We start from the raw sequence: 21,092 nt of genomic DNA, 5'->3' as shown, positions 1-21,092 counted from the left end.
TAATCTTTTATTTATGACTTAGTTATTTAGACTGTTTCCGCTTTATTTTCTGTAAATATTAGGTTTTAGGCGGACTTTTCTGGTAGAAAAGGATAGGTGTCATCACACCCGGATTCGAGTTGTGACAAAATGGTATCGGAGCCCCAGGTTCATAGGTATAAGGTGTTTAATCCAAGTTTAAGTAGGGTCTCGAGGATCGATATGGAGACGTCTATATGTATCTTCAAGAGGCTATGACTACAATTACGAAATTTCCTTTATTCATTATTTCTTATTATGCCAAGTGATTATTGGTAATGTTGAGTATCGCGTGTTGTTTTGGCAGATGCCGAGGACCAGATATACATCCATTATTAGAGGAGAGGCAGTTCTTAAGGTAGTTATTGAGACCCCAACTAGAGGTAGAGGTAGGGGCTGAGTGAGAGGTTGAGGCCGTGGATAAGATATTGGTAGAGGTTGTGCTCGAAGAGTGGGACCTACCCGAGGTCATGCTAGAGAGGACTCCCCAAAGCGACAGGTTGAGATTGCTGAGGACCAGGTTCCTCTAGAACCCGCACCACCATTTCTTTAGGAAACCTTATTGAGGATACATGGTATGTTGGAGAGTTTTACCCAGGGCACTGTAGGCATGCCACAAGGTTCACAGACTAGAGTTGGTGTATAGACTCTAGAGCAACAATATATCTCATTGGCTTAAGATGAGGTGGGCCAGCCACCATTGGTTCCTGCACCAACTGCCGATGCACAGATTGCTCCAGATATAGTTATGACTATAGTGGATTAGAAGTTTTATGAGAGGTTTCAGAAGATAAAACCACCCCAATACCAGGGTGGTAAGAGCGAGGATGCACCCAAGTTTCTGACATTGTGTCGTGAGATATTAGAGGCAATGAGCATGGATGATGCCAGAGGTGTTTGATTTACAGCACTCCAGCTACATGGGTTGGACAGAGAGTGGTGGAGAACATTCATGAGGTTTAGTCCAGTTGGATCCCCTCTAGTGGAATGGGATGTTTTGCTAGTCCTTTTGGGGATTGTTTCATCCTATGAAGTGTATGAGAGGATAGTAGATTGAGATTCTAGAGTTTAACCCACGGTGGTATATTAGTTGTTGAGTATAAGGCCCGTTTTTGCCAGTTGTAGAGGCATGCTACAACATTGATCCCCGATGAGGCAGAGAGAGTTCGAAGGTTCGTGAAAGGTTTGTGCTTCTCTATTCGATGATATGTGTTCAAATCAGCCCGTGAGGGTCTTCCTTCCAGTCCATTGTCAGCACCACCAAGAAGGTTGAACTTGAGTTGGTTCCCGTAGTCAATGAGTTCCCTGATGTCTTTCCCGATGACCTTTACGATGTCCCTCCTAAAAGGGAAGTTGATTTTGGTATTGATCTCTTCCTCGATACCCAACCTATCTCTATTTCTCCTACCGGATGGCCTCAGAAGAATGGAAAGAGTTGAAGGAACAATTAAAGGACCTATTAGAAAAGTGGTTCATAAGAACAAGTATTTCTCTATGGGGTGCTCCCATGTTATTTGTGAGAAAGAAGGATGGGTCGCTTCGAATGTGCATAGACTACCAACAATTAAATAAGATGAACATTAAGAACAAGTACCCAATCCCTAAAATAGATGACTTGTTTGATTAATTGCAAGGGGAAAGTCACTTCTCCAAGATCGACCTTTGGTTCGGCTATCACCAACTACGGGTGAGGGAGTGTGACATTCTGAAAATGGCTTTTCGAACAAGGTATGGTTACTTCGAGTTTGTGGTGGTGGTGGTCTTCAGTGATGATATTTTGATTTACTCTCGGGGTGAGGAAGAATATAAGAATCACTTGAGATTTGTGCTTCAAATATTGACGGATAGGAATTTTTTTGCAAAATTTAGTAAGTGTGAATTTTGGTTGGAAGAGGTGGCATTTCTTGGTCACGTAGTGTCTGGTGATGGGATCAAGGTTGATCCTAAGAAAACAAAGGCAGTCAAGAATTGGCCTAGACCATTGTCTCCTTCAGACATTAAGAGCTTCTTGGGTCTAACCTGGTACTATAGAAAGTTCGGCGAAGGGTTTTCTTCCATTTCAACTCCTATGAAGAAATTGAACCAAAACAAAGCCAAATTCATATAGATGGATGAGTATGAGAAGAATTTCTAGACTTGAAAGGTCAACTTACCTCTGCTCCTATTTTGACTCCACTAGAAGGAATATAAGAGATTTTGGTTTGTTGTGATGCTTCAAAGATTGGTTTAGGTTGTGTCTTAATGCAAAACGGCAAGGTCATAGCCTATGCTTCTAGGAAATTAAAGGTGCATGTGTGTAACTACCCTACCCATGACCTTAAATTTGAGGCCACTGTTTTTGCTCTGAAAATTTGGCGGCATTACCTCTATGGGGTGCATATGGATATGTATACTAATCATAAAAGTCTTCAGTATGTGTTCACCCAAAAGGACCTTAATTTAAGACAAAGGAGGTGGCTATAACTCCTTAAGAACTATGACATGAGTATGCACTATCATTCGGGTAAAGCCAATATGGTTGGTGATGTACTTAGTAGAGTGTCTATGGGGAGTGTGGCCCATGTTGATGAAGGAAAGAGGGAGTTGGTGAAAGATGTTCATCGGTTGGCTAGATTAGGGGTGAAGGATATGTGGTACCGATGATGGTGGTATGGTTGTTCAAAATGGGTCCGAATCCTCTTTGGTAGTGGTTGTTACGTCAAAGCAAGATCTTGACCCGGCGTTTATTGAGTTAAAGAAGTTGGTGAGGGAAAAGAAGATAGAGGTCTTTTCCCAAGGGGGAGATGGGGTTCTATACTACCAAAGTCGGCTATGTGTTCTGGATGTGGAGGGCCTAAGGAGTTTGATCTTGATGGAGGCTCATAATTCTACACACTCCATTTATCTCGGTTTGACAAAAATGTACCAATACTTAAAATAATTCTATTGGTGGGGTGGCATGAAGAAGGACATAGCATGGTTCGTGTCTGAATGTTCGAATTGCCAACAAGTGAAGGCCGAACATCAAAGGTCGGGTGACCTAGCCCAAAACATTGAAATCCCTACTTGAAAGTTCAAAGATTTGAATATGGATTTTGTAGTGGGTTTGCCTCATCCCGAAAGCATCATGATTCGATTTGGTAATTGTTGATAGAATGACTAAGTTGGCTCACTTCCTACCGGTTAAGACTTCTTATAGTGCCGAAGACTATGCCAATCTTCCTTATTATGGGGTATCACATTCTCCCTTCCTTAATTCCATTGTATAACGTTGTATATGATAGGGGTCACATGGGAACTTTTAAGAAGCTTAAGAAGACGTTCCAAGGTGAAAAAGTGCTTGGTATAACATCCTTCCCCCTTTAAAACATTCATCCTCGAATGTTAATTAATCTTATAGGATTTTACGAAGATTTCGGGTGTCCTCTACAATAGTTGCTATCCGCTCCATTTAGGAGTTCAAATTACCCTTGGATATAGGGAGAAAGTACGAATATCTTTTCTCTATCTCCTATCATATGGGGTTTTCTATTCCTTCGCCTTGGTTATTTATGTATCGCAACATCATTTGCGACCACCTATATAGCCAAAGTCTTGGCTTTTGCTCTAGCATAGTATATTTATCCTTCTTGGTATCTCTTGAGTTATTAGATACCATTCCCTTGTCATTGCAGGCTTCTACAAAAGGACACTACCTTAAATACTATTCTGACTTCTTATCCAGTCATTGCTGGCTTTCAGATCTCACTAACTAGTTTCGGCCAGGAATTTTACTAAAATTTAAGCATCCATCTCAAATATGTTGCCATATCAATTACCTCCATCTTACACTTGTAGTTTTCTCACTTTCTTCCCCCCATTAGAGGGTACTTATACCTTTATCCGCTTATACCTTGCTCCATGTCTCTATGTATAGTCTCAAATTCGTCCAATCTCTTTCCCCAATCTACTTGGTATTGTATCATGTCCCTGCATTTCTGTATATTTTATAACCTGATTATCCACGTATGGAACTTTGGATAAATTATGAAGCGACGAGAACCTTTCCGTACATAATGTGATATCTCACTTACTAATCTGTACTTGAATAATGTGACCCATGAAACAACTCATCCAAGGCCACATTGTAGTCGTTCCAATTTCAATTAGGCAACACTTGTATTTCGATGATGATTCTCCAAGGTTCTCTTGGAGTAGTAGCTTTATCCCCACCTATATTCTTTGTTCCCTGGGGTGAATGTAAGTTGCACCATTTATACCTTAAATTTGTCATCTTTGTCTCTTAAGGGTCCCACAATTTTTGGGGAGACGTTATATGCACACATCATTCCTTTATACCTTATTCCCCTTGCCCTTACTGTGTACCCAACATAGGTTTTTAATCTAGTCAACACACCAAGTGCACCTTACTAGTGGTCTTACCTTATCACCGTATTGTTGTACCACACCTTTAAATTCATACTTACATATCTGCCTTTTAGTTCATACCCATATTCAATTCATGACATCTCTTTGGGGTGCTTCTATTAGAATTTCTTTCTCTAATTAGTTGGTGGAGAACTAATAAACTGTTATCATAGAGCACCTTTCAACCACCATTAGAAGAAAACTAGAATCCCTTAAACATCATAGTACTTCTTAACACTTGACCGACATGGACTCCCTCTGAGTTTATCCTCAAGTCATGAACAACTTATGTAGCCCTCCAACAATAGTTGAGGGTTCTGTACTTTCCAAAAAGAATGAAACTCCATCATTGGACATCTTTCCCCTCAACATAAGCTTTTCCTAAGGCATAATACGGTTGGGGATACCGTGGTCTGAACCTTACTGCTCAGATAGGCTTTTTCTGTGATAAAATTTCCTCCAAATAAAAAGGGTGCCCCTTACTGACGATATTGAGAGTACCTCGGACAACTTTAGTTCAACATAATAGGGGTACTCGGTATCAACTTCCCAGACACATTAGGAATCTATGTTTCATTTCCCCCTTTTTTTTGTTCTAGTAAAATTTCAGCAGAGTTTCCTCTATACTCCTTACTATCCCATAACCTACACGCAGAAAATACTAATAATGCCTCACAGGGCCAACATATATATCTATTCACATCATATCACAGCAACACAGGGCTTTCAATATTAATAATAGTATGAAAATGATGGACTTTCCTCGTGTGTCCAACTCAATCTGCATTTGTTACACTTTCCGGTCTACTTTCCTTTCAGTTTTCGAATTAAACTTTCAATCGTATGTCAATCATATGTCAATACCTTACCCAATAAATATCTTTCTTGCTTTGCTTACCTGCGTGCTTTGTAACTTCCAGTGTCGTGAATTACTTCCTCCTATTTTCGTCGTCCTTCAGCTAAAGTCCAAGGTTAGTATAAGGAGTTTTCCTATGACTCAGATCTATAGCACGATCTAAGATGTAAAAGAAAGGTAACATCCTAAATGTCCTGTAGCCTCCTATTTATAGATGTGGCACGCAACACACTGATAAACAAGACTCTACTAGATAGGTCTGTAGACATTCTAAGGACGAACTACTCTGATACTACTTCTGTCACGACCCAACCCCACAGGCTGTGGATGGGGTCCGACTAGGACCCTCATCTACCTAACTATCAAATATAAGGATTAGACACCAGAACCCTTATGGGTGATAACATATGTGCATACATATAGCCTCTTTCATTTGTATCTTATAATGAAAGGGCATGCAACCCGACAAGGCTGCCTTAACATAAGAACATTTGCAATATGCCGTATAGGCATAACTGAAACAAACTTGTAAACAACCCATATACATATGCTTACATACCTCTAAGAATATCAACGGTAACATATGGTAGGACAGGTCCCCCGCCATACCCATGAATAAACAACATATACATCAAGGGTCTGTACCAAAATCTGGGCTTCAGCATAATGGAGCACTTCCAAATCATTGAGTGGAAACCCTAAACTGGTGGATCTCCAAAGTAAGTACCTGTACCTACATGCATGAAAAGCAGCCCTCTGAAAAAAGGGGGTCAGTACGATATATGTACTGAGTATGTAAAGCATAAAACATTATAACTGAGACAACAACTGAAATAGGAATGCAGGGGGCAAGTATAACATTTAACCATCTATCGTACTTGCATCTTAAAAATAAAGTCATACATACTATTATCACGTACTATATCCGGCCCGTTCGGGGACTTGGTGTTACAACTACATCATTTTGTTATCATAAGCACATATGTACCATTAGCGCTGTGGAACATATAACCCGATCCATGTATATAGCAATTACACGCTGAGGAACGATGGCCCGATCCACATATCGTATAATAATGTCGAGGAAAGACGGCCCAATCCAAATATCATATAATAATGCCGAGGTACAATGGTCCAATCCGTATATCATATAATAATACCGAGGAATGATGGTCCGATCCATATATCGTATAATAATGCCAAAGTACAATGACCCAATCCATATATCGTATAATAATCCCAAGGAACAACAGCTTGATCTATATCTCATATAATAATGCCGAGGTACGATGTCCCAATCTATATATCATATAATACACTGAGGGACGTTCGACCCAATCCTTATATAATATAATGCGTATACGTGCACGTAAAACTTGATAATAAATCAAATATCTCTCAACATATTATCATAAAGTATGTCCAAGAGCCTCTAGGTATAGGGGCTTACACATCCAATCATTATTCAGTATATAGAAGGCTTGAGGGTCATAGTTCAACTACTTTAAGGCCCTTATCATTCAAAAGTGGGTACAAGTCATGAGTTACATCCAAAATCTATAAATTGAACTATTTCCAAATCTATGTCCTATAGTACCTATAGTCCAGTCTTTCTAGAAGTAGGAAAAGACAAGCTTTACATGTACCACTTTCTGTCACATGGAAGACTTGAAAAGTAATGACTCAACCTATTATAGGAGTTCTAATCAGTAGGAAGTAAACAAGAGCCTTAACTCACACTCAGAGTTTTAAGAGTGGAATAACTCCCAATTTCATATACATAATACTTACATCTTAAGTCATTCCAAAAGAAAAGAAAAGGTAGCTTCACATACTCCTTACTTCCTAACATATGGAAGTCTTGACAAGCCCTAGTTCAATTACTATAAGAGTGCTTTCATCAAGAAGTAAATAAAGATCATGAATTACTCTTAGCATTTATGAGTAAATTTACCCCCAAGATAATATCATTCATTACTTAACTTGAAGACATTCCAAAATAATGGAAGAGATAATCTTTACATACACTACTTTTGAGCATGTAGAAGACTTGAAAGCAATACTCAATTATTCCAAGAGTTCCAACATTAAGGGGTGAATGAGAATCATGAGTCTTGCTTGAAGCTTATGAATAGAATTGCCCCATATTTGTCATTTGTTACTTATATCTAAGGCATGCCTAAGGAAATAAGAGATAGGCTTTACATACTCATGCCAAAAATACGCCAAGAGAAAGAAGGTGGCTTCACATACCTGTAGTAGCTCGATTGTAGTCCATCTTGTTTGTTTCTCCTTCAACCTGTTTAACATGAGAGTAATACTAACATCAATAACCCTTGACTTTATAGCTTCCATATTTACAATTAGTCCTCCATAGGAACCATTTCCTTGTTTTCCTTTCTTGACTAGTCTATTAGTTAGTCGAGCAGTTAACGAAAATTGGGCAGCGTCTCCCCTATAATTTACCCTATACGAACTTCCATTTTTAACCTCTAACCTTAGAATTCATATCAATAACAACAAGCAGCATCTATACACCATTAAATAACTACCATAACACGTAATACAAGTTCCACATAACTCACCCAAAACTATGACGCCAAAATAGGGTTTTAGCTCTTTATTTCGCAAAATCTTAACCATACGAAATGGAGTATTAAAGACTGAAACCAGAGACTTATATACTCATATTTAACCATGTTCCATCCCTGAAACATAGATAAAACACCTCCAAATGCAACACCATGTTAACGACAACACTAGCCAAACTTTAACTTGCTAGAATAGCATCAAAACAGTCCCTACATGACCTGCAACATCCTTCAGCCATAACATGCACATTTTCACATTTTCAACTCATATTTATACCCCCACAACATGTTTAAACACTTTTCTAAATGTGGTAGAAGAGAATCGAGCCATACCTTAACAAACGACTTCCCAAAACTTACTGAAAATTGACTTTGAGGGCTTTTAACGTGGCTGAAAAGTTGGTGGCTACTCGTTGCACTCTTTCTCTGACCCAACTATTAATTCATGTTTTTAAAACCTTTTTATATTTGAATAATACCTTAGATAATTAATTTATGGATCGAAAAGTCAAGGGCTTACCTTGTTGCTCTTGGTCGTAGCTAGTTTCTCTAGCTCCTCTTAGCTTTCCTTTTAATTTTCTCTCAAGTTTCTAAGTGTAGTGATGAAGAAATGAATCCTTCATCATCATAATATACATATATATTACGTGATTGAGGAACACCTTAGATAATTAATTCACGGAGCGAAATCGGAGGACTTACCCTTTTTTTATTTGTTGCCGTAGGTACTCTCTCTTAGTCTTTAGGTTTTCTTTTCTTTATTTGTTTAAGTTCTTGGCTGAAAAATGACTTAACAGTAATCCAAACATACATTTATACACCTCCTTAGGAGGTGACACGAGGCAGCCCCCTAGGGTGCCACCTTATCCATGCCCCCAATCCAAAGCTACCACATGGATGCGTGGGGTCCACCCCAAGTAGGTGGGTCACTTACTTTGTCCAAGTAGGTGCATCACCTAATTTTCACCTACTTTCTTCTTTTCGTAAGTTCAGAATATAGTTTTTTCTCCTTTTCGTAGGTTCATAATCTCATCTCACTCTAAGAATCTATGTAGTCCTTGCTACTTAAGCTCGATGTGTATTCAAGTAGCTTAAGTATGTGAAGTATCCACAGTGGTAGCTTATACAAGTAAGTCGAGTCCTATGACTTATTTCTTGGCTCCCAACTTCTTATAACCCCATTTCTAATTTTTCCTATTATGGGGCATCATATTCTCCCTTCCTTAATGCCATTGTATAACATTGTAGATGATAGGGGTCACATCAAAAATTTTAAGAAGCTTAAGAAGATGTTCCAAGGTGCAAAAGTATGGGGTATAACACTTACATTATGAAATAATATTTCAATTAATATAAAACACTTACATTAAGGACTTTGAATCCACTTTCACCTTGAAACACACCCATTCCAATGATTGTTGACCTTTCATTACCCCTGCCCCTTCCTCTTTGGATATTAGTAGGTCTTGAAGATGCATGATGGTCAGGAGGTGTAGAAAAGGATGCAGGGTAATCTATAGGTGTTGAATATCTATGAGGTGCACTAGGTGTTGTAGATGCACTAGGTGCTGCAGGTGGAGTAGGTATTTGTTTTGGTCTTCCTCCTGCCCTCTTTACAGAATGCTCACCTTTAGTTTGTGCTTTCTATAGATTTAATCAAAAATTTAAAAATAATTATTTGTGGTTATCATATATCAATTCAAAGTTAAGACATTACCTTTGGTCTGCCTCTTCCCTTGCCTGAACCTGAAGTGTTGCCTTTTTCCCTGCCTCAATTTGATGGTTCTTCCCTTGTTGATGACTCAACGCCTTATGGACATCCTCTCCTATTTTAGCCTCTAACATTACATTTGTTGCATGTCATGGCAAGTCTAGGTCTATTTAACTTTCTAGATTTTTTATTTTCACCAGCTTCTTTCCTTCTTACTTTACTTGGCCTGCCAGGCATGGTTTTGATATCTTGTGATGCAACTGTGGGATTAGTAGATACAGACCACATTTCCATATTTGTGACTGGTTGAAAAACATTTGCATAAGTCTTCAAGTAATTCTCCTTACTGTAGCAGTTATCAATGTCGTCAAGAGGATCATATTTCTTAAAGAAAATTGCAGCCACAACATGTGCACATGGTATGCCCTTTACCTGTTGTGCCCTGTAACTACAAGTCCTCCTGCTAAGATCCACACTGTTTTGACATAGTCTTTCTCTCACTTCAAACCCATCAGCTCCATTGAAGTCAATATTACAATTCATTGATCAATCAATGTTCTCCTCTAGTACCTTCAAAGCCATTGGAGAGAAATTGCACTTTCAAGTATTTGTGAATTTTCTTAACTTAGCTATTCTTATCATCATCTTCACTTTTATCTCTTCAAGCATAGTGATAATTGTATTGTGCCTTTCTGCTAAGATCCATGCATTAAAGCACTCAGACATGTTGTCTACAGAGCCACAATTCACTTTAGTATTAAGGTAAACTTTACACCAGTACTCTATGTTGTAGTACATTAAATCATCCATCATTCTTTTTTGGACCAAGCAACTTAATCTTCCCCATATTTTTCCTCAATTGAGATTCAAATGTACTCTTGGCAATCAACCAAAACTGTTGTCTTCTTAGAAGACCTCTCCAATCCTTAGCCCAATTATCTATGATGTGCCTAGCACACTTTCTATGTTCAGAATAGGTAAAATATCTTAAATTGTTGCAAACAATCCCTGTAATAGATGTAGTTATGTTAGAATAATAAATACAGAATGACAAAAATAAATACATATACAAAATACAAGAGTATACATACCTATTGCATATTTGTAATCAATATGAGCTCTTCACCATCTCCTAGTCTTAGATCATCCTTTAATAGTTTGACAAACCATGTCCATGTATTTTTATTTTCACACTCAACTACTACCCAAGAAAGTGGAAACATCTGGTTATTACCATCTTTGGCCACAACAACTAACAATTGGCCTCTACAAACCCCTTTAAAAAAAACCATCTAAACCTAGGCACCTTCTACAAGTTAAGAATGAATTCTTCAAGCAATCAAGGTAAATGTAAAAGCTCTAAAATACTGGCCTACCAAGTGCATCGGGTTCACCAAGTTTAACAACATAAGTTCTCCTTCGATTGGTCCTCAACAGTTCATCTTTGTAGTCAAGAATTCTGTCAAATTCCATAATATGATCACTCATGATATCTTTCAACACTTTAGATCTTTCCTTTCTAATAGTAGTCTTGCCAACATGAATTTTTTTTCCTAATTAACTCTTGCAACTTGAAAACTCTTATGTTTGGCTGCTCAATAATTTGTTTTCTAAAGGTAGGAGTTATGAACCTTACATTACACAAATAGTTTCTTGTTGTGCTATTACAAGTATGCTTTGGATTGTATGTCTTTATCATGAAATCATTTGTTTTGTTGTTAAAACATGCATATAAAAGCCATGGACAACCATCCTTGCACTTAACTCTTTTTGGCTCATTCCCCCGTTTCTCTATCTGAATTCTTTTTTGGACAGCATATTTAGTTACAACTCTTCTAAATTCATTCACATATGCAAAGACCATACCCAACTGCCACACAATTTTCTTGGTAGTAGGATCATGAATAATTTTTTGCTTTCTTGTCTTCCTTCTTCTAGATAAATTTACACTTCTTGATAAATTTACTCTACTAGATTCAATATCTTCATCACTAAATACAACTTAATCTATTTCAAAACTATCAACATTAAAACTTGCATAATGAGGTTCATCACCTCCTAACCTTCCTTCAACACGTATTTTACCTGTTTGAGTTTCATCAAAACCTAAATCTGCTCCAGCTTCACCTACTAGTACCTCTTCAATATCAGCTGAAGCTCTCTCACTTCTTTTTTTTCTTTTAAAAGTTCTCTTTTCAGCCCTCAACTCCCTAATCTCCTCATTATCATACCTCAGGAGGGTACCCTAGACGTGGCCGTCACTCGAAAACTATTGCTGGGCTTCAAGCGAACCACTTAGTCTAATTACACTCTCATTCAGTCACATTCTATCAGCAGAAGACTCAACTCACAAGGATTCTATTCATAAATAAGTCCAAAGGCCAACCACATATCCAATTTAACAACTAGTAAGAATAAAACTAGTCAAAACAAATAAATCAACATCATCTACACTCTAGTCTATGAAGCCTCTATCAAGAATCTAAGAGGTGCCAATGACAAGTTCATGGCTACCACAAATCAAAAAAAGGAAAACTAACTCAAAGTTGAAAAGATAACTGCGGTATCCTTCGAAAATAGGGAAGACTTACCAACTAGCTAGAAGAGAATAGATCCTCTATGGTGCACCTGTTGATGATCTCTAGTACCCGTCTCTGCATCATTTCATGATGCATAACAAATGGCATTTGTACGTGGAATGTACGAGTATGTAAAATGCAGCGTGAAACATGCATCAGGGTAGAATTAGTCGTTTTCAGCATTTCTATATTCTGAAATAGTTTGCCAATTCAATGCTTTATTTGTCGAGTCAAACACAGGAGAAGAAACAATTCAATTAAGATATCCTAATTCTAAACAATAATATAATTTAGAAAAGACCAATCATGTACAATCTAATCCAATCTATTTTAATCCAACCTAGAGTATTATCAAGACCTATATGGGAGTTTCTCTTATTCGACAACTATCACTTATAAGCCAGTGATAGTATAACAAGACGACATTATTACCACGTCCGTTCATACCTTTCAAGGGTAGGAGCAAATCAACAATCATAGATCCACAATAAATCAAGTCCTATCATGTTAGGACAGTAATTTAGAAAACATCTGACTTTAACAGTCCAATCCTCTCCTACGTTTGGTGACGTAGTTATTAGGTTCGAGTTACTCTTACCCTATTTGGTACTCGATACTCCTCACAAGACTCAATGCTCATAAAACTCTATCCAATCAGTTCAATCTCTTTATATTAACAAGTCTCATGTGGACCTCTATCAATTTATCAATTTTATCACAATCAAACCTTTCAATAAATCACACTATCCAATTAGTCCCAATCACATCTTTCAAGAGTAGTTAGATATACTTGTATAACAATAATAAGTTATGTTCCTATTTTATTCCATTCATATTCATAGCTATCCCAATTTATGCTTTTTATTCCAAGCAATACATATAGATAATCATTTACAATCAGTATATATATGGCTACAGTTTATGAAATAACATATGAAAAGTAATTGTTCAAGAATTCAAGTCATGAAGATCATCAATCAATTATTAGTATGTAAAGATATTCTAGGGTTTTAGAAAAATTCAAGAAAACATTCATGGAGGGTTCAAGTCTTCCATAATTTCTATCCAACACATCTATGGGGCATACGGAAGAACTCAATCCATATTTTAGGTTGGCCTTACATACCTTAAAAGCTCCATAAATCTTGATGAAAAATCTTAACTTGAAGAAGAACAATCAAGAGACCCTTTCATGAAATTCTTGGATTTGTTTTCTTGAAAACTGTATGTTTACGATTGAAGATTTCTCTTAGCGATTCATGAATAGATGAAGAAATTTAGTTTGTAAAGATTGAAATCTATGAAGGAATTACCTTATTGAAGAATCTTGAAAAACAACCCTAACTTGACGCTTTCTTGAAAATTCTTGAGCGTTGATGTTTAGAAGTGATTGAGAGGGTTTTTAATGAGGAAAACTAAAATCTACAAGTTTAGGGATATTAGAATAACTCCCTAAAGGGTTATAGGATTAAAATACCTTTACAAAATAAAGGGGTCATCGTTCGTCTTAGGCAGTGGAGTTTGTGTCCTCTCTGTGTCGCAGACCCATCGCAAACTTCTATTAGGATAGAGCGTCTCTAGTAAAATGGTCATAACATTGTACTCCAAACTCCAAATGAGACAAACTTGGTGGAGTTGAAAAGAATACTCAAAGAACTTTAATTTGATAGGTCATGGGACACCAAATTTGTTATATTGTAGGATATATGGTCGTTTGAAGTTGACCCTTATATAGACTCATCAAAAAATTTAGCCGATAGAAATTCTTTGGACTCGGCTTGGTGTTATGGATCCCTTATGACCCTAAAATACATCTAATACACTTTGAATACTTAGGAATTTATCCTAACTCATATATACAACTAAAATTCATTGAGTTCGATCCTACACGCACATAAAGAATGGGTCGAGTTTTGGAAAAAAAATTGGGGTGTTACTACCATAATCCTCCTCATCATCTCTATCAAATCAACATTCAGACTCAACACTATCTTTAGTTGAGAAATCAAAACCCTCTTCTTTTATGAAATCAGATTCAACTGGACCTAAACTTATATCATCAACATCTTCAGTAGTAGGATCTACAGTAGTGCCAGGTTTTCTAGTGGAATGCTCTCTAGTAGCAACAGTTGTAGTGGAAGAAGTTGTGGTAGGATGAGATGTAGTATCAAAGGCAGCAGTGGTAGTGGGAGAATTTGTGGTAGGATGAGATCTAGAATCAAAGGCAGCAGTGGTAGTGGGAGGAGTTGTGGTAGGATGAGATCTAGTATTAAAAGTAGCAGTGGGAGGAGTTGAGCTAGAATGAGATGTAGTATTAAAGGCAGCAGTTGTAGTAAAAGGGTCTTCACCTACCCTATTATTTGGACCAGTGCTTTGTTCATTTACTTCACTAAAAGCCGAACTAGATTCTTCCACATTCCCATGACTAACATTTTCTAATAACATGGGGCCCACTTTTGCTTCATCAAACAAGCGCTTAACATATACCTCCACAATATCTCTATCTTTCAAAGAATAACACAAGTCTAAAATATCCATATAATCATCAATATCTTCCACAGTGGTTTAATACTAAATGTACAAGTTGTAGTATATCCTAATTCTTTAATGTAGCCTCTCAATTCAAAATAGGACATCATATCCACATCAATATCCAAAAATTCTCTAACTTGTCCACAATTATACAATGGTTGTCCACTACTTAAATCTAACACCCTACCAAGATACCATCTTAAAGTAACCAAAGTAAACCCACTCATCTTCTACCGGATTAGAATAAAATATGCACATAAATATAAACAGAACAGAAGTAACATTAGAGAAAATGGCCATAACAAAAGAAACACCAAATTTCATGACAATATGAACACAATATGATATAAACTGAACGATGAAATCCATGATACTAAAATAGACATACCGTTGCACACAATTTTATTCTTTATTTTTCGACTTACTAGTAACATTAATTCTTAATCAAACAATGAACTAAATAAGAGATCTTAACTAAATAACCTTTAATTAGTAATGATACTAAGATACATATATTATTGAACATAGTGTTGTTTCACATTTTTCAAAGTAACTGTAAAATAAGACACCCTAATCAACCACTACCACTAGAATTAAAATGAAACACCTCAAAAAAATAACCTTCAATTAGTGAAGAACTCACCTTTAATCGCCTTTTCAAGCAGATATTTCCAACCAAACTTTGATCATCTCTAAAGTTATGGTCGTGGGGTCCCGTCAATAATACGTTGTCAGCGCATGTTTGCAAACATTTTTATATATCTGATATATATGGACACATTATCATAGAAGGATTAAATAATATATATATAAAAAAAGGTTCAGGGGGGTCATAAAACCCCTGTGAAGAATGAGTGTATAGTTGGAAATCTCGTTATAGCTTGGGGGCTTTTGGCCATATTCTCTTACATTTTCTTTTATTAACTATATTTTACTAATTAGGTCCTAATTAATTATTAACCATCCATCCGATCTTTTATATTTTTTTCTTTTTTTTCTTTATCAATTAACTATATTTTATACTAATTAACTCCTAATTAATTATTAACTACCCATCCAATTTTTTATATTTCTTTTCTTTTCATTTATTTATTAATTTACTTTTTTATTAACTATATTTTATACTAATTAACTTCTAATTAATTATTAATTACCCATCCGATATTTTATATTCTTTTCTTCCTTTTTCTTTATGAATTAACTTTTCTTTTATTAACTATATTTTATACTAATTAACTTATAATTAATTATTAACCACCCCTCCCCCCTCCCCCCAAACCCCAATCGTCTTCTCCACCAAAATGGGGAGAAGAATTCTTCTTCTTTTTAATGGATTTTGAAAGAAAAAAAATTACAATTCAAAATAGGGAGTAAATAGAGGTGGATGTGAAGAAGAAGAGGGTAGGCGGATGTGAAAAAGAAAGGATGTGAGGGTGGGTGATTTTGTTTTTTTAATTTTTTTACTTTAATCGGATTTTAAAAAATTAATCAAGATTCAAAATTAGTAAGTGGAGGTGGGTGTGAAGAAGAAGAGCGTAGGTGGGTATAAAGAAGAAAGGATGTGGGGGTGGGGTGATTTTGTTTTTTTAATTTTTTTTCACTTTACAAAAAATTTGATGCACTTTTTTTTGGCCACGTTAGTTGTAGGGGGGAGGGGTAATATCTTCACTTTTAGGTAGTTTAGGTATGCAATAGGTCATCATGATAGTTTAAGTGTGTAATTGACTTTTCGGTATAATTTAACATCTAAAAGATGATATACATGTCATTATAGATGATGAAGATAATAATAATAATAATAAGCACAAGATATTCAAAACAAGCCAATCACCACCAAACAAGAAAACAACATGATGCAATACAAATGTCGCCAATGCATAAAAGTGGAAGTCTGAAAGAGTCCCTCTTCTTGGAATATTTCCTCAAGGTCAACAATAAGTGGAATATAGGACATACAACCCGGAATTCAACATGCAGGTTTGTAATGACCCAGAAGGTCATTTTTGAAATTTTTGTAAAATAACCATTTTATCCATCCCTTTAGTTGCCCTGAGTCATTTTTTATTGGTATAGGGTGTTGGTTTTAGAAAATCCTATGAAAAGTTGAGTCTTTGATATTTTTGAGTTTTCATAAGCTTTAAATATTAAGAAGTGGTATTTGGGGTCAATCGGAGCTACAAGTCTCGAAACTAAATTCCATCAATTCCAACAGCTTCAAAATGTCAAAATTGGCTTAGGAAACTTTTACAGAATTAATTTTGGAGTTGTAACGAAGATTTGAGGCCTTGAGTTCAGAATTTGAGGAATTTTAAGCCAAGGTTTGACTATGGTCAACTTTTGGAGATCCAATGCTCAAAATGGAATTCCGTTGACTCTTTTTGATTCAGGGGATGATTTTTGGTCTAGATAAAGTGTTGGGTGAATTTTTAGAGGTCCCGAGCCCATTTTGGTATTTTGAAGACCTAAGTTGGTTTAGTTGCAACTTTTCAAGTTTTACATCAAGGAGGCCTCAAATTTAAATTCTGATGATTCCATCAGCTCCAGAATTGTCAAATTAGGCTATTAGCATTTATTGCATGACTATCGAGGAAATCGATACGAGTTTGGGGCCATTTGACGCTTTTGACTTTTAAAGTTAGCCTATGATTGACTTTAGTCAACATTCTTGAAAAATGTGCTCGGATGAAAAATTCTGATAGTGAGGTTCATTTTGGAATATCTAGTTTGGTCTAAAGCGACCCTTAATTCTCTTTCCGAGTCTTCTGGTCTAATCTCGAGGCCTGTTGTGGAATGTTGCTTAAAATGACACTTGGGGTTTGGGAGACACTTTTTATTAAAAATGACCTCGTATGAAAATTTTGAATGTGCCATTGAGTCTGGAATGTCAAATTTAGTGGAGTAGCATATCTGTTTTACTTTTATAAGGTTACGAAGGAATTCCGAGCACCCCATCAGAGATTTTTGACTTTTCCAAAAACTGTATTTCAGAAAATCTAGTGCAAAGGCAAACCCGTTTTGGGGTTTTCACTCAACTTTAAAACCGTATAACTTGAGTTCTAGAGCTCCAAATTGGATGATTCAAAATGCAAACTTGTGCGATTGTTTGAGGAGAACTTATTGGAAAACTTAGAAACTTATTTGGGGTATTTGATTCAGGTAAAAATCTTGATTTTATTTGTAGCAGTGTCCATTTTTGGAATAATTTTTGAAGAACTTTGAGAAGTTATTTGTTGGCATATATAAACCTGATTTTTGTGATTCAAGGCTCTAAATTCAAGAGCATTTCATGAGCAATCTCGTGGTGAGCTCAGAAATGGGAGAGGAAGCTTCGTTTGAGGTAACAATGCGTGTTTAGTCACTAATTCAGTTGTTTTCGGAGCTGTGTTTTGTTGATTTTTGGTGAATTATAACTTGATCATATGAACTCCAATTTGAATGATATTTTAGCCTAGACTGTGGGGTTTTTCACAAGGATCATCGTAGTATAATATTTTTGGGTTGGAAGGGTTTCGTTTCTTTGGAATTAGTTGATTTTGATGTTGCCATTTTTGTGTCTTTTCATTAGAATTTATGAGTTTTGATTGCATGCTTGTCCCGCGTAGTTTTCCACCCTAAATTATGTTATAAATCTACACTTTCCATTTTAGATCTCAAAATTGGTCCGTCTCCAAATTTTATGAAATTAGTGTCTAAACGACCGTATCAACATCGTGGTTCTATTTTTGACAGCATGGCAGAGTTCTAAGGCCGTTCGGAAGGATAAAGCTCCAGCACAATGATTTGAATTTAGCGTGTTTAGCATACAAGTAGGCTACAATTTTCCTTTCTTTAGATTGAGCTAAAATGTGTGAAAGCATGTTAAAATAGTTTGAATTTGGGTTGGGTAGCTTAATAATATATCTTAGGTGATTAGAAATTATGCTTTAGGCTTGTTATTTCCTTCCTTTAGATTGAGATGAAACGTGTGAAAGCATGTTGAAATAGTTGAAATTTGGGTTGGGTAGTTTAATTGTGTACCTTAGGTGTTAGAAATCATGCTTTAGGCTTTTTATCAGGTTTTTCGGGTATTTGGAAGCATGTGTAACTTGTCGTTATTTATTAGTATTGTAAGGAGAGTTGAATGAGCATATTATTGATACTGTGGAGTATGTTGGCCTTAGTATAGGATGTAAACTTGTTTTAGATGATCCAACGTCTCTCCGGTGGACTTAGATCTTTGTAGAATGGTGTACCGGGCTAGTGCCTAGTAGTTGGCCTTAGCTAGGCGATACTCTTTCTCTTAATAACACTCTTATCCATAACTTGGTATAGTCATAACTTTTTCAATGCGCTGGTAATAGTAGAATTCATGATCGTTTAGCTTCTTCTCCGGTTCAAGTTTTGGCGGCATATAAGTTGACACATTGGGGAGGAGATTCTCGGTACTATTTTTGATTAGTTGGAAAGGATATATTCAAAACTATGGGATAAATTATCTATAAGCATTCAGGTGCCTAGTTTGGGCCTCCATTCTGAATTATTCTGTTAGCATACAGGTGCCCAGTTTCGGCCTCCGTTATCAATTATCAGGGAGCATCTGGGTACCCAGTCCCGGCCTCTGCCGCCTTGCTAGTGTGACAACCATACGGGTACCCAGTCTTGACCTTGATTGCACTGATGTATTATGGTGAGCATTCGGGTACCCAGTCATGGCCTTGGCTACGTTGGACATTCGTGCGAGCATTTAGGTCCTAGTCCTGGCCTCGACCCCTAAGGTACCCCTAGTTCATTGATTCTTGGAGATTCTGGGATTGGAAATGCTATAGTACTTTGGTTCCTAACATCACAGATTTTGGTTCCTAGCCTTAGTAGTTGTAGCTATTCAGTGTACTTGGTGAACTTATGGGGGTTTATCCAGATTTTTATTTAACTTGCACACGAGTGTCCCTGCTAGGCTTATGGGGGCCCAATTGGGTATAGTTAGTGTAGCCCTCGTAGATAGTAATCTTTTCGCTTTAGATGCTTATGTTGATTCCTATTTAGTCTTATTCCTCTTTTTCATATCGTTTTCACCTTTTCTGCTCAGTCGGCCTATGATGCCTACTAGGTACCTGTTGTCTTGGTACTCATACTACACTCTGCATCTACTTTCGTGATACAGGACCAAGCACCAACTACTGTCACAAATAGATCGAGCCGGTTGTAGTAAGATTCGGAGACTAGGGTGAGCATTTTGCATTTCTGGATTACTTCCGCCTCTTTCAGTATGTATGGCCCATCTTTTTCTTTTTGAGACTAGCCAATTATTGTATATATATGTCCGGTCCACTTTCGGGACTTGTACTTATTTTTTTATTTTATTGTAGCTCTGTACTTGTGACTTCCAGGTTCTGGAAGGGATCTTTTGTTGTTTATATCATGTTTTGGTTTAATTCTGCTAATTCATTCGGCTTACTTTTATAATTTGTCACTCTTGTTCAGTTTTCGCCCTCAAACCCATTACTTGAAGTTCCGAGTTTACGGATTGGCTTGCCTACTGGTGGGTTATTGTAGGTGTCATCATGATCTAAGGAAAATCGAGTCATGAAAGGATTGTTCGGAATATTTCCTCAATCTTATCAATATGTAATAGTAAACTTCCATTATCTAAAATCCTTGCAACATCAAGTATTTTCCTTAAAACTCAGGTCTCAAATGTGAAATCAACAGTTAAAAATAATTATATTTTAAAGACACAAAACCTCAAAAAGGATACGTTTATCTTCAAATTTCAGGATCCTCAAGAACAATCTTAATCCGCTCCCTTGGAGCTCAAACAAGTGGAAAAAATAATAAAATAATTAAAGTATCTCAAAAAATCGTTTCTCTCGTTTTCAAATACAACCATGCCAAAAGTAGATGTCATGCACATGAATGTAAACCATCATTTCCAACCACTCTCAAAATCTCACCCAATACTGAAAAATGAATAAACACTCGTCACAGTACATTCATACTAACCTAGAACTCCAGCTAATCCAAGCCATATGCCTCAAACTGAAAAATACTAGGATGAAGAGATAAAAACTCGAAAATAACCAAAAATACGCATATTCACACCAAATCAATCCAACATGCATAAATCTAATTTTAAACCACCCAATAGAATTCCAAGTTTCCTATAATGCATGCAAACCTACACCCTCCTCCTAAATCATTCCTAACAATCGATTTTACTCAATATATATATAAGCTAACCAAGTCATGTCTAAAAAGAAGAAACTGTAACCTACCTTAAGGCCAAAACCGCACTCAAACCTCTACTCGAGTGCTTTTCCATTCCGGAGAGCCTTGGAATGCTATCACATGATCAAAAATAAAAATTACATGTCAATATGGGACTAATGATACCCATATTGGTGTCAAGAAATTTAGGTTGAAAATCGGGTCTAAAATTAACC

At 36.6% G+C, this 21,092-nt stretch overlaps 1 protein-coding gene across 1 annotated transcript; it reads right to left on the bottom strand.

The window, feature by feature from the left end:
• Positions 1-14,109: 14,109 nt before the first annotated feature.
• Positions 14,110-14,679, bottom strand: LOC129892923 (uncharacterized). The gene has a single exon (XM_055968437.1). It carries the CDS (start codon positions 14,677-14,679, stop codon positions 14,110-14,112), a length of 570 nt encoding a protein of 189 aa, XP_055824412.1.
• Between the last annotated feature and the right edge of the window lie 6,413 nt (positions 14,680-21,092).

This window comes from Solanum dulcamara, chromosome 6 (assembly GCF_947179165.1).
Source record: "Solanum dulcamara chromosome 6, daSolDulc1.2, whole genome shotgun sequence".
Classification (NCBI taxonomy): domain Eukaryota; kingdom Viridiplantae; phylum Streptophyta; class Magnoliopsida; order Solanales; family Solanaceae; genus Solanum; species Solanum dulcamara.
This window is presented reverse-complemented; position numbering and strand designations above follow the sequence as displayed.